The sequence below is a fragment of the Scomber scombrus genome, chromosome 3 (genome assembly GCF_963691925.1).
Source record: "Scomber scombrus chromosome 3, fScoSco1.1, whole genome shotgun sequence".
NCBI lineage: Eukaryota > Metazoa > Chordata > Actinopteri > Scombriformes > Scombridae > Scomber > Scomber scombrus.
The window spans coordinates 10,237,538-10,251,380 of record NC_084972.1 but is presented as its reverse complement, the minus strand read 5'-3'; the positions used below and the strand labels follow the sequence as shown (position 1 = coordinate 10,251,380).

Sequence of the window (13,843 nt, the reverse complement as noted above, 5' to 3'; positions counted from 1 at the left end):
GATCTCCAGTGTGGTCATGAGTAACTCTATGACACTGTGTATGTGGTTGCTAATAAACACCCCTGTCTTGTGTATTTCAGCTTGCTGAATGATGCGAGACTGAATGCTGTGGCCAAACATATCACAGCCAGCCAGCTGCAACAGCTGTGCTCGACCATGTGGACTCACCCAAATAAAGACTTTCTAACCTTTAAATCCGACTATTTTTATTTTTATTTTTCAGTGTGAATGTGTGATAAAGATAGAAATCCCACAAAGAAGGTCCAAAGAAGAATTTATTATATTATTAATTTGACAAACAGCTGTTAAATAAGGAAAATGAAGATCAATACCAGCATTAGAGGAGGAACATGAAGGTGAAAGTTGGTTACAGAAGTGGTTATAGTAGAATATGAAACGTAGACATGATTCTCCTCTCCTTTTGTTTGATGGTCATACAGGGTTAGAAGGAGATCAAGACGTGTGCAGAGGTGCTGTAGAATTTTTAAAACAAGACCATGAGAGATTTTCACATTATTCAAAAAAACAAAACACAATACAGGTTGTTAAAAAAAAAAAGAATGAATAGATGTTAATTTTATACCATAAATATTATCCACAGTCAGCATGACTAAAAGATAATTCTTGCTGAGGTGAGATACAATCATGTTTAAGTCTGAGTGGTTTTGAAGGAGTTCTCAAAAGGAATCATCTACCTGCAGTAACTGTGTGTTTAGAACTGGTTGCAAAATGTGTCTAATATCTTTCTCATCATGCCAAACATTTCATAAATCTATAGTTGATAGCCAAAATATCAGGGCTCGAAAATGAAGAACAGAGTGCTATATTAAACGTTATGCAGCATGTTCTTATCCAAGAGGGTAAGGTTTCATCATCTTTCTATACAAAGTAACGAGTGAATGAAATCTAAGGCTTACTAGATCACTACATAAAGATCACTCTCAGATATTCTGATCAAAAAGCTACAGTCAGGGTTCAGAGATTGTTTATAGAATTGCTCCGAAGAGGGCTCACAACATTCATGTTTTCATAGCAACAGCTTCACTGACCTCCGCGGTGGATGAATGGAGTGATAACACACGATCGGTACTAACACCACTGCAGCAAGACCCTGTGTCAAATCACATCATGTTATCAAGAATAATAGCAAATCATCATCTCGGGGATCCAGCAAAGAAAACAGAGTTTGTAAGAGAGAAGCACTTGTAAAGTGCACTTGCATTAACTTCACTGCAAAGCACAAAAAGATGAACTAATTTAAAGTATGTGCACAACCATTAAGAGATTTAAGACATGCTGTATGATTGCAAAAGCTAGAAAAAAGAGGAAACATTTCTGGTTAATCAGCTTTAAAGCAAATAAAAGGCTTTCAAAGTGTAAAGGAGGTGTGTGTGTGTTTGCATCCCAAAGGCGGCATAGCACTAGTAACTCATGGCATCAGGGGCCAACTGTAGAAATGCCCTTATACATTCACATGAACATGTGTTATGACTCATGACATGCTGGGAGTAAAACTGTACACTACACTTGCCATTTGAAGTGGTTTGATCTGTACGGTGTCAGGATAAAATATGAGGTAGCTCATTCGTTTGTACTTGTGTCGGGTTGGGTCAGTTTAATTTGAGACACCAGATATCTGTTCCACTCGGCATCCTCCATTTACACAAAACAGCTGCACATATTCAGGCTGCGGATGCCATATCAACACCGCCGTGCAGCTATGGATCAAGTGGTACCATGCAAAGAGAGCCATCACACAGAAAGATTGTCGTTCTCAGTTTGTAGTCAGAAACTCAGATTTTGAGAAATAAGCAGACAAGAGAAAGTTGAACACTTTCAATCCAGTAATGATGATGATGATGATGTTGGGCTGAAGGCTAATTGACATAAACACAAACTTTGTGTGTGGACTGGAACAATGAAAGCGGTATCTTAACATTAGCACCTGCATAGTTTATTCTCTTCCCAAAGCATTTCTCACAACATGGATACAAATTCTGTTACAAAATGAAGATGTTTTTTTTTTAAACAAATGTGTTAAAATAGAATAAACAATAAAAACAATTTCATCTGTGCAATGTTTTATTCTACAGTTTTATCCAGAGCTAAAAAGCCATTGTTTTCAAAAGAGACAAAAAAAAAAAAAAAAAGAATCAACAAAAATAACCAGAAAAAAAGAAGAAACGGGTCCCTGGGTGAAGCTTCTGAAGCCACGACAGAGTGGATGGTTGGAGGTGTGAGAGGAGCCCCGTAAGATCTGTGAAACGTGTCAACCGGCCCACGAGCAACCTAAATGTGCTGAGTAGAGCCAGAAAGCACCGATCAACAATGACCACCTAATAAGATAGACTCACAGATGGACTAGATGGAAATGCTGTTTCACTAAGAAGACCCCTGCAAATACTCCCAACATTAGCCACCACCACCTGCCCCAACAGGCCAGGCAGTGTGGAGTCGACAGCAAGTGTGTAGGTAGTGGGAGAGTGAGGGCAGTGACTCCCGGCAGCCCTGTGACACACCACTGACCTGCACCTCTGGGTGATAGTTCAATCTGTGGCCATTTACCGAACCGAGTCTGTGTGAAAAGAATCTTTTTTTCTAACATATAATTTGTTGAATCATACATATTTTTTCATAGAATTTTTTGTATAGGTTATATAAAAGGCTCTATTTGAATTTCACCTAAAGCAAACAACCAATGCAGGTGTCACGTCCCGATGTCCTTAAATTGTCTGTTATTATTATCATAACGTGTGGGCAATCTGGGGTGAGCATACACCTCTCCCTCTAACTTTGAAGGAGAGGACAGTTACTTAGTGAGAAGACAACAGCCAGGCAAATTACGTCCCCCTTCCCCCGTCTGTGATGATGGCCTCCATGCGAAGGTGCAGACAGCAGACGAGTGAGTCTTTACATCCATGACGCAGTCACTAAACGCCTGGATGGCTCAGCGGAGTCCTCACCGGCTTCGGGTGTCCGTGCTCTCTGTGACCCCCTGACCTGTCCCGTCCCCGGCACACTGAGTGCACACGCTGAGGGTCAATCTTCCAGCAGGTCTCTGTCCAGATCCATGAAGGGCTCGTCAATGTAGCTCGCTATGGCACAAAGAGAAGTCCTGTCTGAGCCCAGCAGCACTGACACCGTCTCCTTCCAGTAGCTGAAGGGGATACAGGAGCTCTGAGAGGAGGGAAAACCACGATTAGACCACTAACTCATTTACTGCTTCTTATTGACAGCTTCTTTATTAGCTCACTGATCACAGTATCTGCTCATCTAACATGCTTGTGTTGGATCAGTACTAACTCTCACATATACAGTATTTTAAGTTTAAAGATAATTTTACCATGAGCAGATGAGATTATATCAAATTGATGAACACTTTGTTAACGACCAAAACAATGAAGGAAAAAATGCCAAAATGCTGTGTAGAGCTGCAGAGCTGGTCGTCACTCATTTTTACTACCAGTGATTCTTTTCATGTAAGTCACTTGGCTCCTTTTAAAATAAAAATACTGTTTAATGCATCTGTAATGAAAAGCTAAGTAGCGCAAAGTATGAAACTGTCATCAGTGGAGGATTTGGATTATATTACCTTAAGTGAAGCTGCTACAAACAGGCAGGCACTAGATTACACTCCTATCATCCATGAATTTTATTACAGTATGTTAGTTAATGAATAATTCTTCATTATTTGTAGTAGATGTTCAGTCCAAGGGGGTTGTGTCACTTCAATTAATCATAAATTCACAATATCAGTCATTACTTGTACTGTTGAATTGCATTACCACAATAAAAATATTACTAATTGCACCCCCCCCCCCCCTCCTCTCCGTCAAAAAGCAAGATTTAGGAAAGTTGGATTTTTTCTTTCTTTCCTTTTTGTTTTTTTACATCTCCTCTATCCTTACAGACTTGTTTCTGCGTGGTGTCGCTTTAAGAAAGGAGATTTTTGAAGATCCAAGTGACTCTTGCATTTTTAAAATAATCTCTTAGATTTAAAAAAAATAGTTTTACCCAATGCTGCAAAATTGCATTCAAGTCCCACAACAAATGTGCCACAGTGACGCAGCGCTCTTAGCCTCTGTTTTTCACAGCATGCCGACTTGCAGTTTGTTTAGACTTTGGGTAAATGAAAACATTTACGGATGCCTCACACTCTGATTCTACTGGGCATGCGTATGACACGTTGCGGCTGTAACACTGTTTTGTTCCGCCCTCCTACGGCGTCATACCCCACCGGGAGCATTTCAGAAGCGGAGCCTTTTTTTCCCCATCAGTGCCAGAGAGAAGAGAGCCACACCTCCATCAAGAGAGGAAGCCAGGGACCGAGGTAGCCGTGGCAGCAGTGGTGATATACATAATATTGTGATTTTCCACTTGAAAGATGAACCTCTCATTGTCCATGATGACAAATATCCTCCGACCTGCTGACATCTGGCATGGTGCCACTGGTTATAACGTAAAGTTGATGTAGTGATGTGATATACAATCAGCAGTCTGCACAGGGTGTTTAATTTTGAAAATAATTGGATGCCCTAAACTGATCATGTGTCTGACTTCCTGCCTGGCTCGATTAGCTCTGTGCAGCTTCTGTAAAAACAGACTAGGTGCATCTGTTTAACGGTGCAGAGCAGGAAGCCGTTTCTGGGATGCTTCTAAAAAATGCGCTGCGGCACATCTGGTGGGATAACAAGCATTGACTGGGGTGGCCCTGATCATCTTGCAGCCAGAACATGACGCGGGCGCACCTGGGGGACTCAAGCCGTCAGGTGTGTACAGGAAAGCTACTCACGTTTTCCAGGCAGGTGCTGTCTTTGTCCTTGTTGAGGTAGTGACGCTGCCAGAAGCGCAGTAGGTTGTGGAAGTTGTTGAGCAGACAGCCCGGATACTTCTCAGCATACTCCTTCTCACGCAAGGCGTTGAGATAGAAAGGCAGTTTAGCCTTTCTTCTGGCCAGCATCAAGATGACCAAACTGGTGTTTAAACAGCTCACATTCTCCTAAAGGAAGGGGACGGGACAGACGCAGAAAGGAAGAAAATATGAGTGCCTCTATTTAAATGTAAAATATAGCTGATACTCCTGTAAGTTCACATCAAAATAAGAGTCCAGTTTATTAATTGCGATAGACATACCTGTGTGAGCGTCTGTACGTTGATGATGTTGATAAGTCGGAAAAGGAAAGAGAGGCGGTTTTCAACTCTGGCCATGTAGGACAGCAGACAGCATTCAGACAGCACCTCCACCACTGTTGTAAAAATACCAAATCAGTGCTTAAAAAAGCCTCATATTGGAATGGCACATTAATTTCAGGTCACGATCGTTTGTTATGGATCACTGTCAGCTTAGATACATTTCATCAGTACTTTTAGTCACTCACGGATGACTGCATTTTACATTTTGTACAATATGAGCGCCTGTTTAATAAAGAATATTTTGCTTAACTTTACTTTTTTTTTAAATCACAAAAAAGTTCCTCAGGGCTTCATAAAGCAAGATTGAACACATGATAAAAACTGAACAGTAAAAAGGCAAAAAAAAATTACAAATCATGTGTTGTGGATTTTTCAAATGTTCTCCAATGAACTAGTCTAAATGTGTTAAAAAAAAAAAAATCCACTCCTGTTCACCTTTGACATCTTCTGTTTGGCTCTCAAAGCGGTCCAATGAAAGGACGATGCAGCGCACCAGCATGTTGGAGTCCACCAGAGAGCTGTTGATCTGCGTCAGGAATGTCTGAAACTGTGAAAGGAAATCACAATGTATGTTACACACATTTGTTCACAAGAGTTGGGAAAGAGCTGTACAATTTGATTTTGTTAGTCTATATCTGTATGATTTTTTTTTTATTTAAAAAGAAAAAAAAGGTACATTGGGTGCACAAGTGCTGTCTACCTTCTCTGCAGTGTTGACGTATTTGTTGAATCTTTTGAAGGCATCAATGTTGAACTTCATGAGCTCTCCAAGCAGATCAAAGTAGCTCTGCAGGACATCTCTGGAAGTACAGCCACTGTCTATGATGCAGAACAGGATATGCTGTCGAGGGAAGAAAGGAGAAAGTGAGCCATTCATTTAAAGTGGACGGTCATCATGGATGAAATCTGTTGAAGATTTTATTATTGATTTGACCTCTAACAGTCCCCTCTTCAGAAGGAACATTTGGTCTGCATAGGAGGTGGCTCCTCTGAGAAAGCTTTCCACTGCCCTCGCCTGCCAGAATCTGCACACACATCAGAAAATCAGCAAAGCCATAAAAACTGAAGAACTACAGACAAATCTTTTCTAAAATAGTGGAGGGGCTGGTGCCCCAATACGTGGATGTTTAACTTCTTGGCCTACATGATGCTGACCTAAAGGACGAATCTGGGGGCTCCCTCTTCATGACAGTGAGGAGGCGCGTGAGGAGGCCCTTCTTCCCGTCACACACTAGGCTTCTGTCTGTGTTGACCAGAGCTTCCACCTCGGGGATGTTAGCCTTCATGGATATGGCACTCAGTTCATTCAGCTCCTGGCTGTTCAACAGGAGGTATTTGTTCCTGAAAGACAAGCGACAGGTTTTTAAAAAATCACCACATAAAATAAAAAGGAAAGGTCAGATTCACAGCAGTTGAATTAAAAGGTCACTTACTCATGATGGTCACTGAAACTCTGGAGTAACCGCAAGAACTGGATTTTGAATGATATTTCCTGCACGATGAGAGAGCGAGAGCGAGAGAGAAAATGTTAATATATGTGTTACATTTTTAAAAGTTTTATTTAATCGCTCTGAGTCATTTTCCAAGATTGTTGTATTAAAAGTTCATACTGGACTACAGTCGCAGTTCTCGTTCTGGCCGTGCACCACATGATTTGAGGCGGTGTATTTCCTCCAAATTAGTTTGTCGAACAGGTTATTGAGTCCTGGGATGAGACGGAACTCGGCCAGCATCTTGTGGACCTGTGCACAGACACAATACAGACGTCACTAACACACACAGTGTTCCAGCATAAATTCTCTTCAATGAAGACACCTGTTTGCTGTCAAGTACCTGGTTTCTCTGCCGCCCCATGAGAAGGACACACAGCACATACAGCACTTCCACTTTATACATGATCTCGTGTACGATCTTCATGGACTGGGGCAGTCGATGTCTCAGAGGGCTGGTGGCCAGGGAGCTCTCATCTGATGATTCTGAAGGTTAGGAATACAAACGGTTTTCAGTAAAAGTTGTTAAGATTAAGGCAGCATGAGGAACCAGCAGCACGATACACTGTTTTCTCACCTGTACTGCTCTGCTCAGCCTCCTCAGTCGCCATCTGCATGAGGGCGTCAAGCACCAGAGCGTTGTCCAACCATGTGTACCAGTCCTCCAGCTCCTGCAGGAAGTTAGCCCCTGTGGCCTCAGACACCTTTCTGGTGGCCAGCTTACACAGCCGCTCAATGAAGCCGGGGATATTCAGCAGAGTTACTGTCGGAAAAGAAAGATTTGCTAGTTCACAGTTTACTCAACCATTCTTCGCAATAGCACAGAATACATTATGTGGTGTGTTTGAGCTCTGTATTCTGAAGGCAGCGTACCCTGGTTGACCTCCGCCCGTGATGGGCTGGCATTACGTTTCTGCTGAGCATTTTTTGCCAACAGAGTGTGCTTGTCGTCATTTCCAACATCAGGCTCTGAGATGGTGACGGACAGGATGCGGCAGAAGTTGGCCAGCTGTTGTTGGTCAAAGCTTTGGACCAGACCTGACAGGTTGGGGATGCCCTCTAAGTGGATCATCTCCTTAATGAAAGACAAAACAGATTGTTACCATACTGAAAGTAAACAGAGGTTATGTTAAGATCCATTTTGAAATAATTACAAATGCCAAAACACTGTCTCAAGTTTACTTCCGTGGAGTAAGTACAAATTTCAGCAATGCAAACATGTGAGAAACACAAAAATTCTGCTAACATGAGGTTACTAACACATTCACGTTCATGGACCAGTGTGGTTATTTACCATGAATCCACACAAGGGAAGCAAAGTTACTGTAATGCTGGAGTAGACTTCTTGAAAATGGTCACAGAGAAGAAAATGAGTGTTTTTGCGTACTGAATACTCTACTGCTACAATACGAGTTTTCGGGGGGGGGGCAGTAGAATGAAAGATCTCATCTTTCCAATGTAGCAAAATATTTTTAGGATAGGAAACATGCTAACTTGCTAATTTCACATTGAGAAAGGTTTTTTCCCATTTAGTATCTCTTCCTGTAAAGCATAATTATGTGGAGAGGATCTTCATATCGCATGATACATTTTAACATTTTTAATGCAATCCTGAAGAACACTCACTGCCTTCTGCTTTTTTCAATGCATTCCTTATGAAGAATGTAACTTCATTTAAAGAAGCCTCAAGACATCTTTGCTAAATCACAAAATATAAACTATCTGTCATAATTACTAAAAACGAAGAGGATGGTTTTTTTTCCAACTGCTCCAATTAACACAACCCAAACCAGAATTATGACAAAAACACAAGAAGTAGCTTCATTCGTGCTACCTCCATGTAGCTCTCATGTGTAGATATCGGAGTTGAATTGGGCAACTTTAAATTTCATATGGCACACAAGCAACAATTAAGAGTGTAAACAAACCTTCCACAGATAAACATCACAAAACCTTACAGGAGTGGTATAATTTTAAACATTTAAAAGATTTAGCAACACCTCCAAAATCACAGATAATTATGTGTCTGCATTCAAGAGAGCGTAACAAGAAAGCAAAACAGACAATGTTTGCTGATCAGTCTGTTAGATTTCACATTTCTCACAATACAGAACAAAGCAAAGACTATGACTCATTTTAAAATGTGAAATGTGAAAAAATAAAGAGAAATTGAATCTTAGCAGAGTGATTCCAAAATTAAAGCATCAGTGTAACATTATGGTGTTCGCAGCTCTGTCAGGCACAAACAAAAAACTGATACGTAATCAGTTTGGCTGATTTTTACACTCATCACTATTAAAGGCGATCACTGGCTTGCCAAATGTGTCACACCCTCCTCACTTCAAAGTCATTTCACTGGCCTTTTAAACTCTGGAGTCAACAGGGCCATAAAGAAAGTTTACATGCTCCTGCTGAGAACTTAATTCAAGTGTAACTCTGACCTTTTTCACTCCGAGAATATCTTCAATTAGAGTAGCAGTCTGTAGGAAGGTCTTCTTGTTTGTCATCAGGGTGAAGAGAAACAGAACAAAGTCGTCCCTCGCTGCCAGGCTCTTTGTGACCCCCTCTGTCTGGAAATTAAGAAAGAACAGATTTGGAAGTATTAAATTCAATTAAATAACTCCTGTTTTGAGACAATCTAACAGCACAAACCTGCAAGGAAAATACTTGTAGTTATGCACTAAACTGAAGCAAGGTATGATGTACCTCTGACATTTCTTCGTTAAAATTGTAATAGGATACTTACACATATACAGCAGTTGTAGAGAACACTAAGGCTGTCCTTGACCAAGTCATCATTCACTGTGGGAACAGAAACACGTACATTAATTATCAGAACGCATCATCATATTCGAGTCAATTATCATGGAAACAGACTTATGCACAGATGTGATGTCAATCCTTCTTACTTTTGGGTTTTTTCTTCTGCATAGTTAGCGTGGGTCTCATCAAGATCTCCACAAGCAGCTTCAGGGAAACAGGAAAATGAGTATTCAGTTTCATGGGTCAATACTAGTGGGGTGACGAGATCTTGTACAACGAGATCACGCAAGATTAAAAAGTTACGATATTTCTTGTCGAGGTGAATGCTGTCTCGCAAAGCAGTATTCAGGGGGCGGCACAGGGTGTGCAAGACAGGAAAAAAAAAAAGACGATGGGGTTTCTATCGCTCATTTGCACATCACATCTCTTTATAATGTCACCATGTGGATCATTAACCTTGTTAGAGTTGGTGCTCTCGTTTTAGTTTGTGAATTAACAGCTTCTACCTGCTGAGAAGATCTCACAAATCAGTAGTAGGAGATGAGGAGAGGTAGGAGTAATGGGGGAATCGCAGCTATGGTAGCCTAATCATGCAAAAAGTAAAATTAGTCACACTACCAAATTAAAAGGATATGTGTAATTTACTTTTATTTCTGTGGTTTTTATTAGCAATATGTTATAATTTGTGATCATTTGATTCTTTATTTCATTTATATTTATATACAAGAATTGTGTCTATTCTTCATACTTGGTATTTGTGATTGTATATAATGTTGGTCTTCATGGTTGTTATTTCCATAAATACCAAAATGATCTATCTATAAAATATCTATCTATATTATGGGTGGAGAAAGGGTTTTGGTTAGGTGGGGCTGAACATTTTTACAGTGCTTGCATATTGCATACTGCATATGATAATTCATACTTAGAAAGTAGAACTGAAGTGACATTTATTAAAAGATGATTAGTTGTAGTGGCATAGTAGCACCTGCATTGTTTTGCATTTTGTGAATTTCAGTCAAATAAATGGCAATTTTTCAAGTCATATATTTCGTCATTAAAGTTTTCTTAAAGTGTTAAAATCTCGTCTCTCGTCCTCTTGAACCCAATATTGTGTGTCGTCTCGTCTCATCTCGTGAGCTGAGTGTATCGTCAAACCCCTAGTCAATACTGTTTGTATTTCAACACTGTCTCAGTATGAGCTGCACTACATATGAGAGTAACAAGCTTCGGAGTCTGAATCCAATAATAACAGCGTGGGGCACCATGAATGTCAAACTTACATCAACTCCACCAAAGAGGTCAAAGGTGTATGTGTTGGGGAAGGTGGATTCCTGAGCGGTCTTCCTGTCCTCCGTGACAAAAGACATGGCCTCCATGGAGAGCTGGGATGATAACACCTGACAAAAAGAGAGCCAGCATGTACTTTACATCACCCAGGCTCCTAAAGTGAACCGTTCAGTGACAAGTGGCAGAAAACAGTAACGCCGTAAAGTGGACTGGTGCTGTGTGGATACCTTGAGAAGGCTGTGGGCGTGGGAGAGGTCACTGTTGGGATGGCTGCTCTCGTAGAGCTTCTGCAGCAGAGTAGGGATGCCATTCCACTTGGCCCGTTTATCTCTCTCCTGGAGCAGGCCTCCTGGGAGCTGCAGCACACAATCAGAGGCAAATTAGTACAATAAACACTGTGGAAATTAATATTTTGTATCAGGAGTTCAAAATGGTTTTAAGGGTCTGGATTTTGTGCCTGTATGTGCTGCTGTCAGGCTGAAATCTGCAGGACAATTCGTAACAGATTTAGGCTTAAATGGCACATTTTATGTGGTAGAAATACAAACAGATAACTCTCCTTCCAAGAAAAAGGGGTTTGACTTTAAACAGAAAAGGCCCCAGAGAATAGTCAGGGTTGAGACTGGTTTCTAACCACACCTCAGGTCATATACGGAAACGAAGGGAATAGAAAACTAAAAGAAAACTTTTATCACTGTGATTACACATGTAGTTCCTTATGCAGTTATTCATAATGCTGCTACAGGTGGCTAGTTCCTGTGTTTACTTTAATTAAAATTCATGTCTTTTGAAATTTTTGAAGCAACTGATGTAAAAATCATGTTTATTTCTAAAGCAGTAGGAGGCTGATGGAAGTTGCCCCGAAAACAGTGTAACTGTATAACAGAGCTACCTGGCTAACTAGCAAGCTGTACCCAGCATGCCGTTCAGCAGTGTACTTTTGTAAACGTACAATTATTAGTCTTACAAATAGTTTGTGCCACACATTGTTTGTGTCATGGTGTTTAGTCCTGTTAAAGAGATTACGTTACTGGGTTATTAACTGTTACTATAAAAGTTGAATTGTTAGTTATAAGCTTACACAGTTAATAGGGCGCCCTCTCAATAAACTCTACCCACCTCACCCTGAAGTAGCGCTCTTCATTGTTATTATATATTTTGCTCCTTATTGAAGAGTTACAGCAATTATTTCAGATATGCACCAGTATGACAGCATATGAAACATTCATATTGTAAGGGAAATTAAAACCGGTATACCGCCCAACACTGTGTACATTATTTAAAGCCAAACCTGCAGTGCACCATGTTCGACTGTCGATAGGATGGGGATAAAAATTATTATAAAAATCACAAGAGGAAACAAAAATTCTGCAACTCAGCAATAATCATCAGTAGATCCAGATATTGATAAACATAGGCCCAAAACATCAGAGGCAACCCACCAAAGGAAAACTGGGAACTTTGCTTTCAATGCAAATTACAAATTGACATCCACTGCAGCTCTGTGAAGGCTACAACCTGCTTGGATGATTGAAAAGAATCACTTAATGACATTTCATTTCATTCATATTTGTAAAACTACCAATCAAGCTTATTATGCATTCATATTTGACAGTAAGGCAGAGTGAAGATATTTGATGCCCGGACTGGTTCTCAAGCTGTTTTACAAACAGACAGAAGTTGCCTGTTTGAAGGATGTTTCTTGTGTTTTCATTTGTCTGATGTGACAGCAGCACTGACTTTAACTCAGGTGTGTTTTAGACAATGTTCACATTCTGGCATTTCAGTTAAACTTGTCAGACTGGACATTTTCAGTGTTATGAGGACTAGCAGTATCAGACAGAAAGTGCAGATACTCACTGTACTTCTGTCAGTGAATGAAAAACACTTCATAAAGTGACGCAATATTAGAGATACACTGGAATAAATGGTTTTCTTAGCTTTACAATATACTCACTCAAGCTAAGGGTGACTCAGTGGGCGATAGGGACACATGCACTGAGGCTGCTGGTATTTAAATGTCAGGACAGGTGCGACGTCCATTAACACTGATCACAGTCAACACAGTTGACGTAGACTAATGTTAGCGTTGCATCAAATCTAACTGCACAATGCTGTCCAAAGTTACAAATATCGTGCAAACGTCTGCTAGTGTGGGAATAAAAACAAACGTGGTCAGTAGTCCAAACACGGGGTTGTGTCCATTTATGGAAACGATAGTTATTGTGGTTAGTGTGTCGTTACGTAATCTCCTGAGCTGTTCAGCTGGCTTAGCTGACTGACATTAGCAATCGTTACTGTCGTTAATTACGTTATTTCAGCGCTTCCAGAATCTGACCTACGAACACTTTAGTAGCACCGACACCAAAATACCCCAATGACACAATAACAACCCGTCAAACTAATGATTCGAGGCGTTTTGTATATCGTAGTCATCCTGGCCTGTAATGCTAAGCTAGCGTAAGCTAACAACAAAAGACCCAGCTGAAGCGGAGCTTGCTACATACATTTGTTATCCTGCTGACATTATTTGGTTTGTCAGCGAGCAAATATTATTATCCAGAACTCCATGGTGTTGAGATTTAACGTTAACATTCAATAAAATGTCCCATAATATCGTAGGTAGCTGTAAAGCTGAAACTGAAGGGAGCGACTACACCTGGAATCAAATGTCCGGGAAAGCGTCTTCGTTTTCAGGCAACATAAGCGGCGCAAGTCCCCGGTCTCAAACGACCAACTTTCAGACGTCTTTACAGCCAAAAACATGCGTCGTTTCTCTTACCTGTGTCCCTCGACTGAAACCCTGGCCAGTAATTTTACTGGCCGTGAACTTTGTAATGATATTGCTACTGCAATTTCTCCGTCTTCCTCCAATACAAGGGGACTCGGACCCCAGAAGCGTCGCCATCGTTTCTTCTTCCTGAACTGAAGAGCTCGGCCAGGAAGTGGTAGGCTTTGATGAATTATTGGAGGTAATTAAGCGGCATCTGCTGGCAGAGGAGCATATAATGACAACAGAGTGATAAAAGTAGCTTATTGTAGGGTAGAGGCGCAACCATTAATTAGAGAGCCATAATTAACACCTGGCTGAAGATTGGGATACAGAG

General features: G+C 40.7%; 1 protein-coding gene across 2 annotated transcripts; it reads right to left on the bottom strand.

Moving 5' to 3' along the window:
* Positions 1 to 267: 267 nt before the first annotated feature.
* Positions 268 to 13,645, bottom strand: trpc4apa (transient receptor potential cation channel, subfamily C, member 4 associated protein a). Of its 2 annotated transcripts, none has more exons than XM_062415812.1 (18): positions 13,519 to 13,645; positions 10,964 to 11,092; positions 10,730 to 10,846; positions 9,593 to 9,650; positions 9,430 to 9,485; positions 9,125 to 9,253; positions 7,557 to 7,758; positions 7,261 to 7,446; positions 7,027 to 7,169; positions 6,804 to 6,935; positions 6,627 to 6,685; positions 6,349 to 6,534; positions 6,128 to 6,218; positions 5,894 to 6,034; positions 5,629 to 5,740; positions 5,134 to 5,246; positions 4,793 to 4,999; positions 268 to 3,177 (listed from the first exon to the last, which is right to left on the bottom strand). In XM_062415812.1, exons 1-18 carry the CDS (start codon positions 13,642 to 13,644, stop codon positions 3,040 to 3,042), a joined length of 2,325 nt encoding a protein of 774 aa, XP_062271796.1. In that variant the 5' UTR covers position 13,645; the 3' UTR covers positions 268 to 3,039. The 2 variants fall into 2 exon arrangements, with proteins under 2 accessions (XP_062271796.1, XP_062271797.1); XM_062415813.1 differs by having other exon boundaries at positions 7,557 to 7,755.
* Positions 13,646 to 13,843: the final 198 nt, after the last annotated feature.

What these genes read in the sequence shown, in the direction of transcription:
- trpc4apa (XM_062415812.1), bottom strand. Translation starts at nt 13,644, where the DNA reads ATGGCGACGCTTCTGGGGTCCGAGTCCCCTTGTATTGGAGGAAGACGG. An exon ending in GCAGAAGAAAAAACCCAAAA is followed by an intron (nt 9,486 to 9,592) that starts GTAAGAAGGATT and finishes CTGTTCCCACAG; the next exon opens with TGAATGATGACTTGGTCAAG. An exon ending in ACAGCACCTGCCTGGAAAAC is followed by an intron (nt 3,178 to 4,792) that starts GTGAGTAGCTTT and finishes CCCTCCTCTCAG; the next exon opens with AGCTCCTGTATCCCCTTCAG.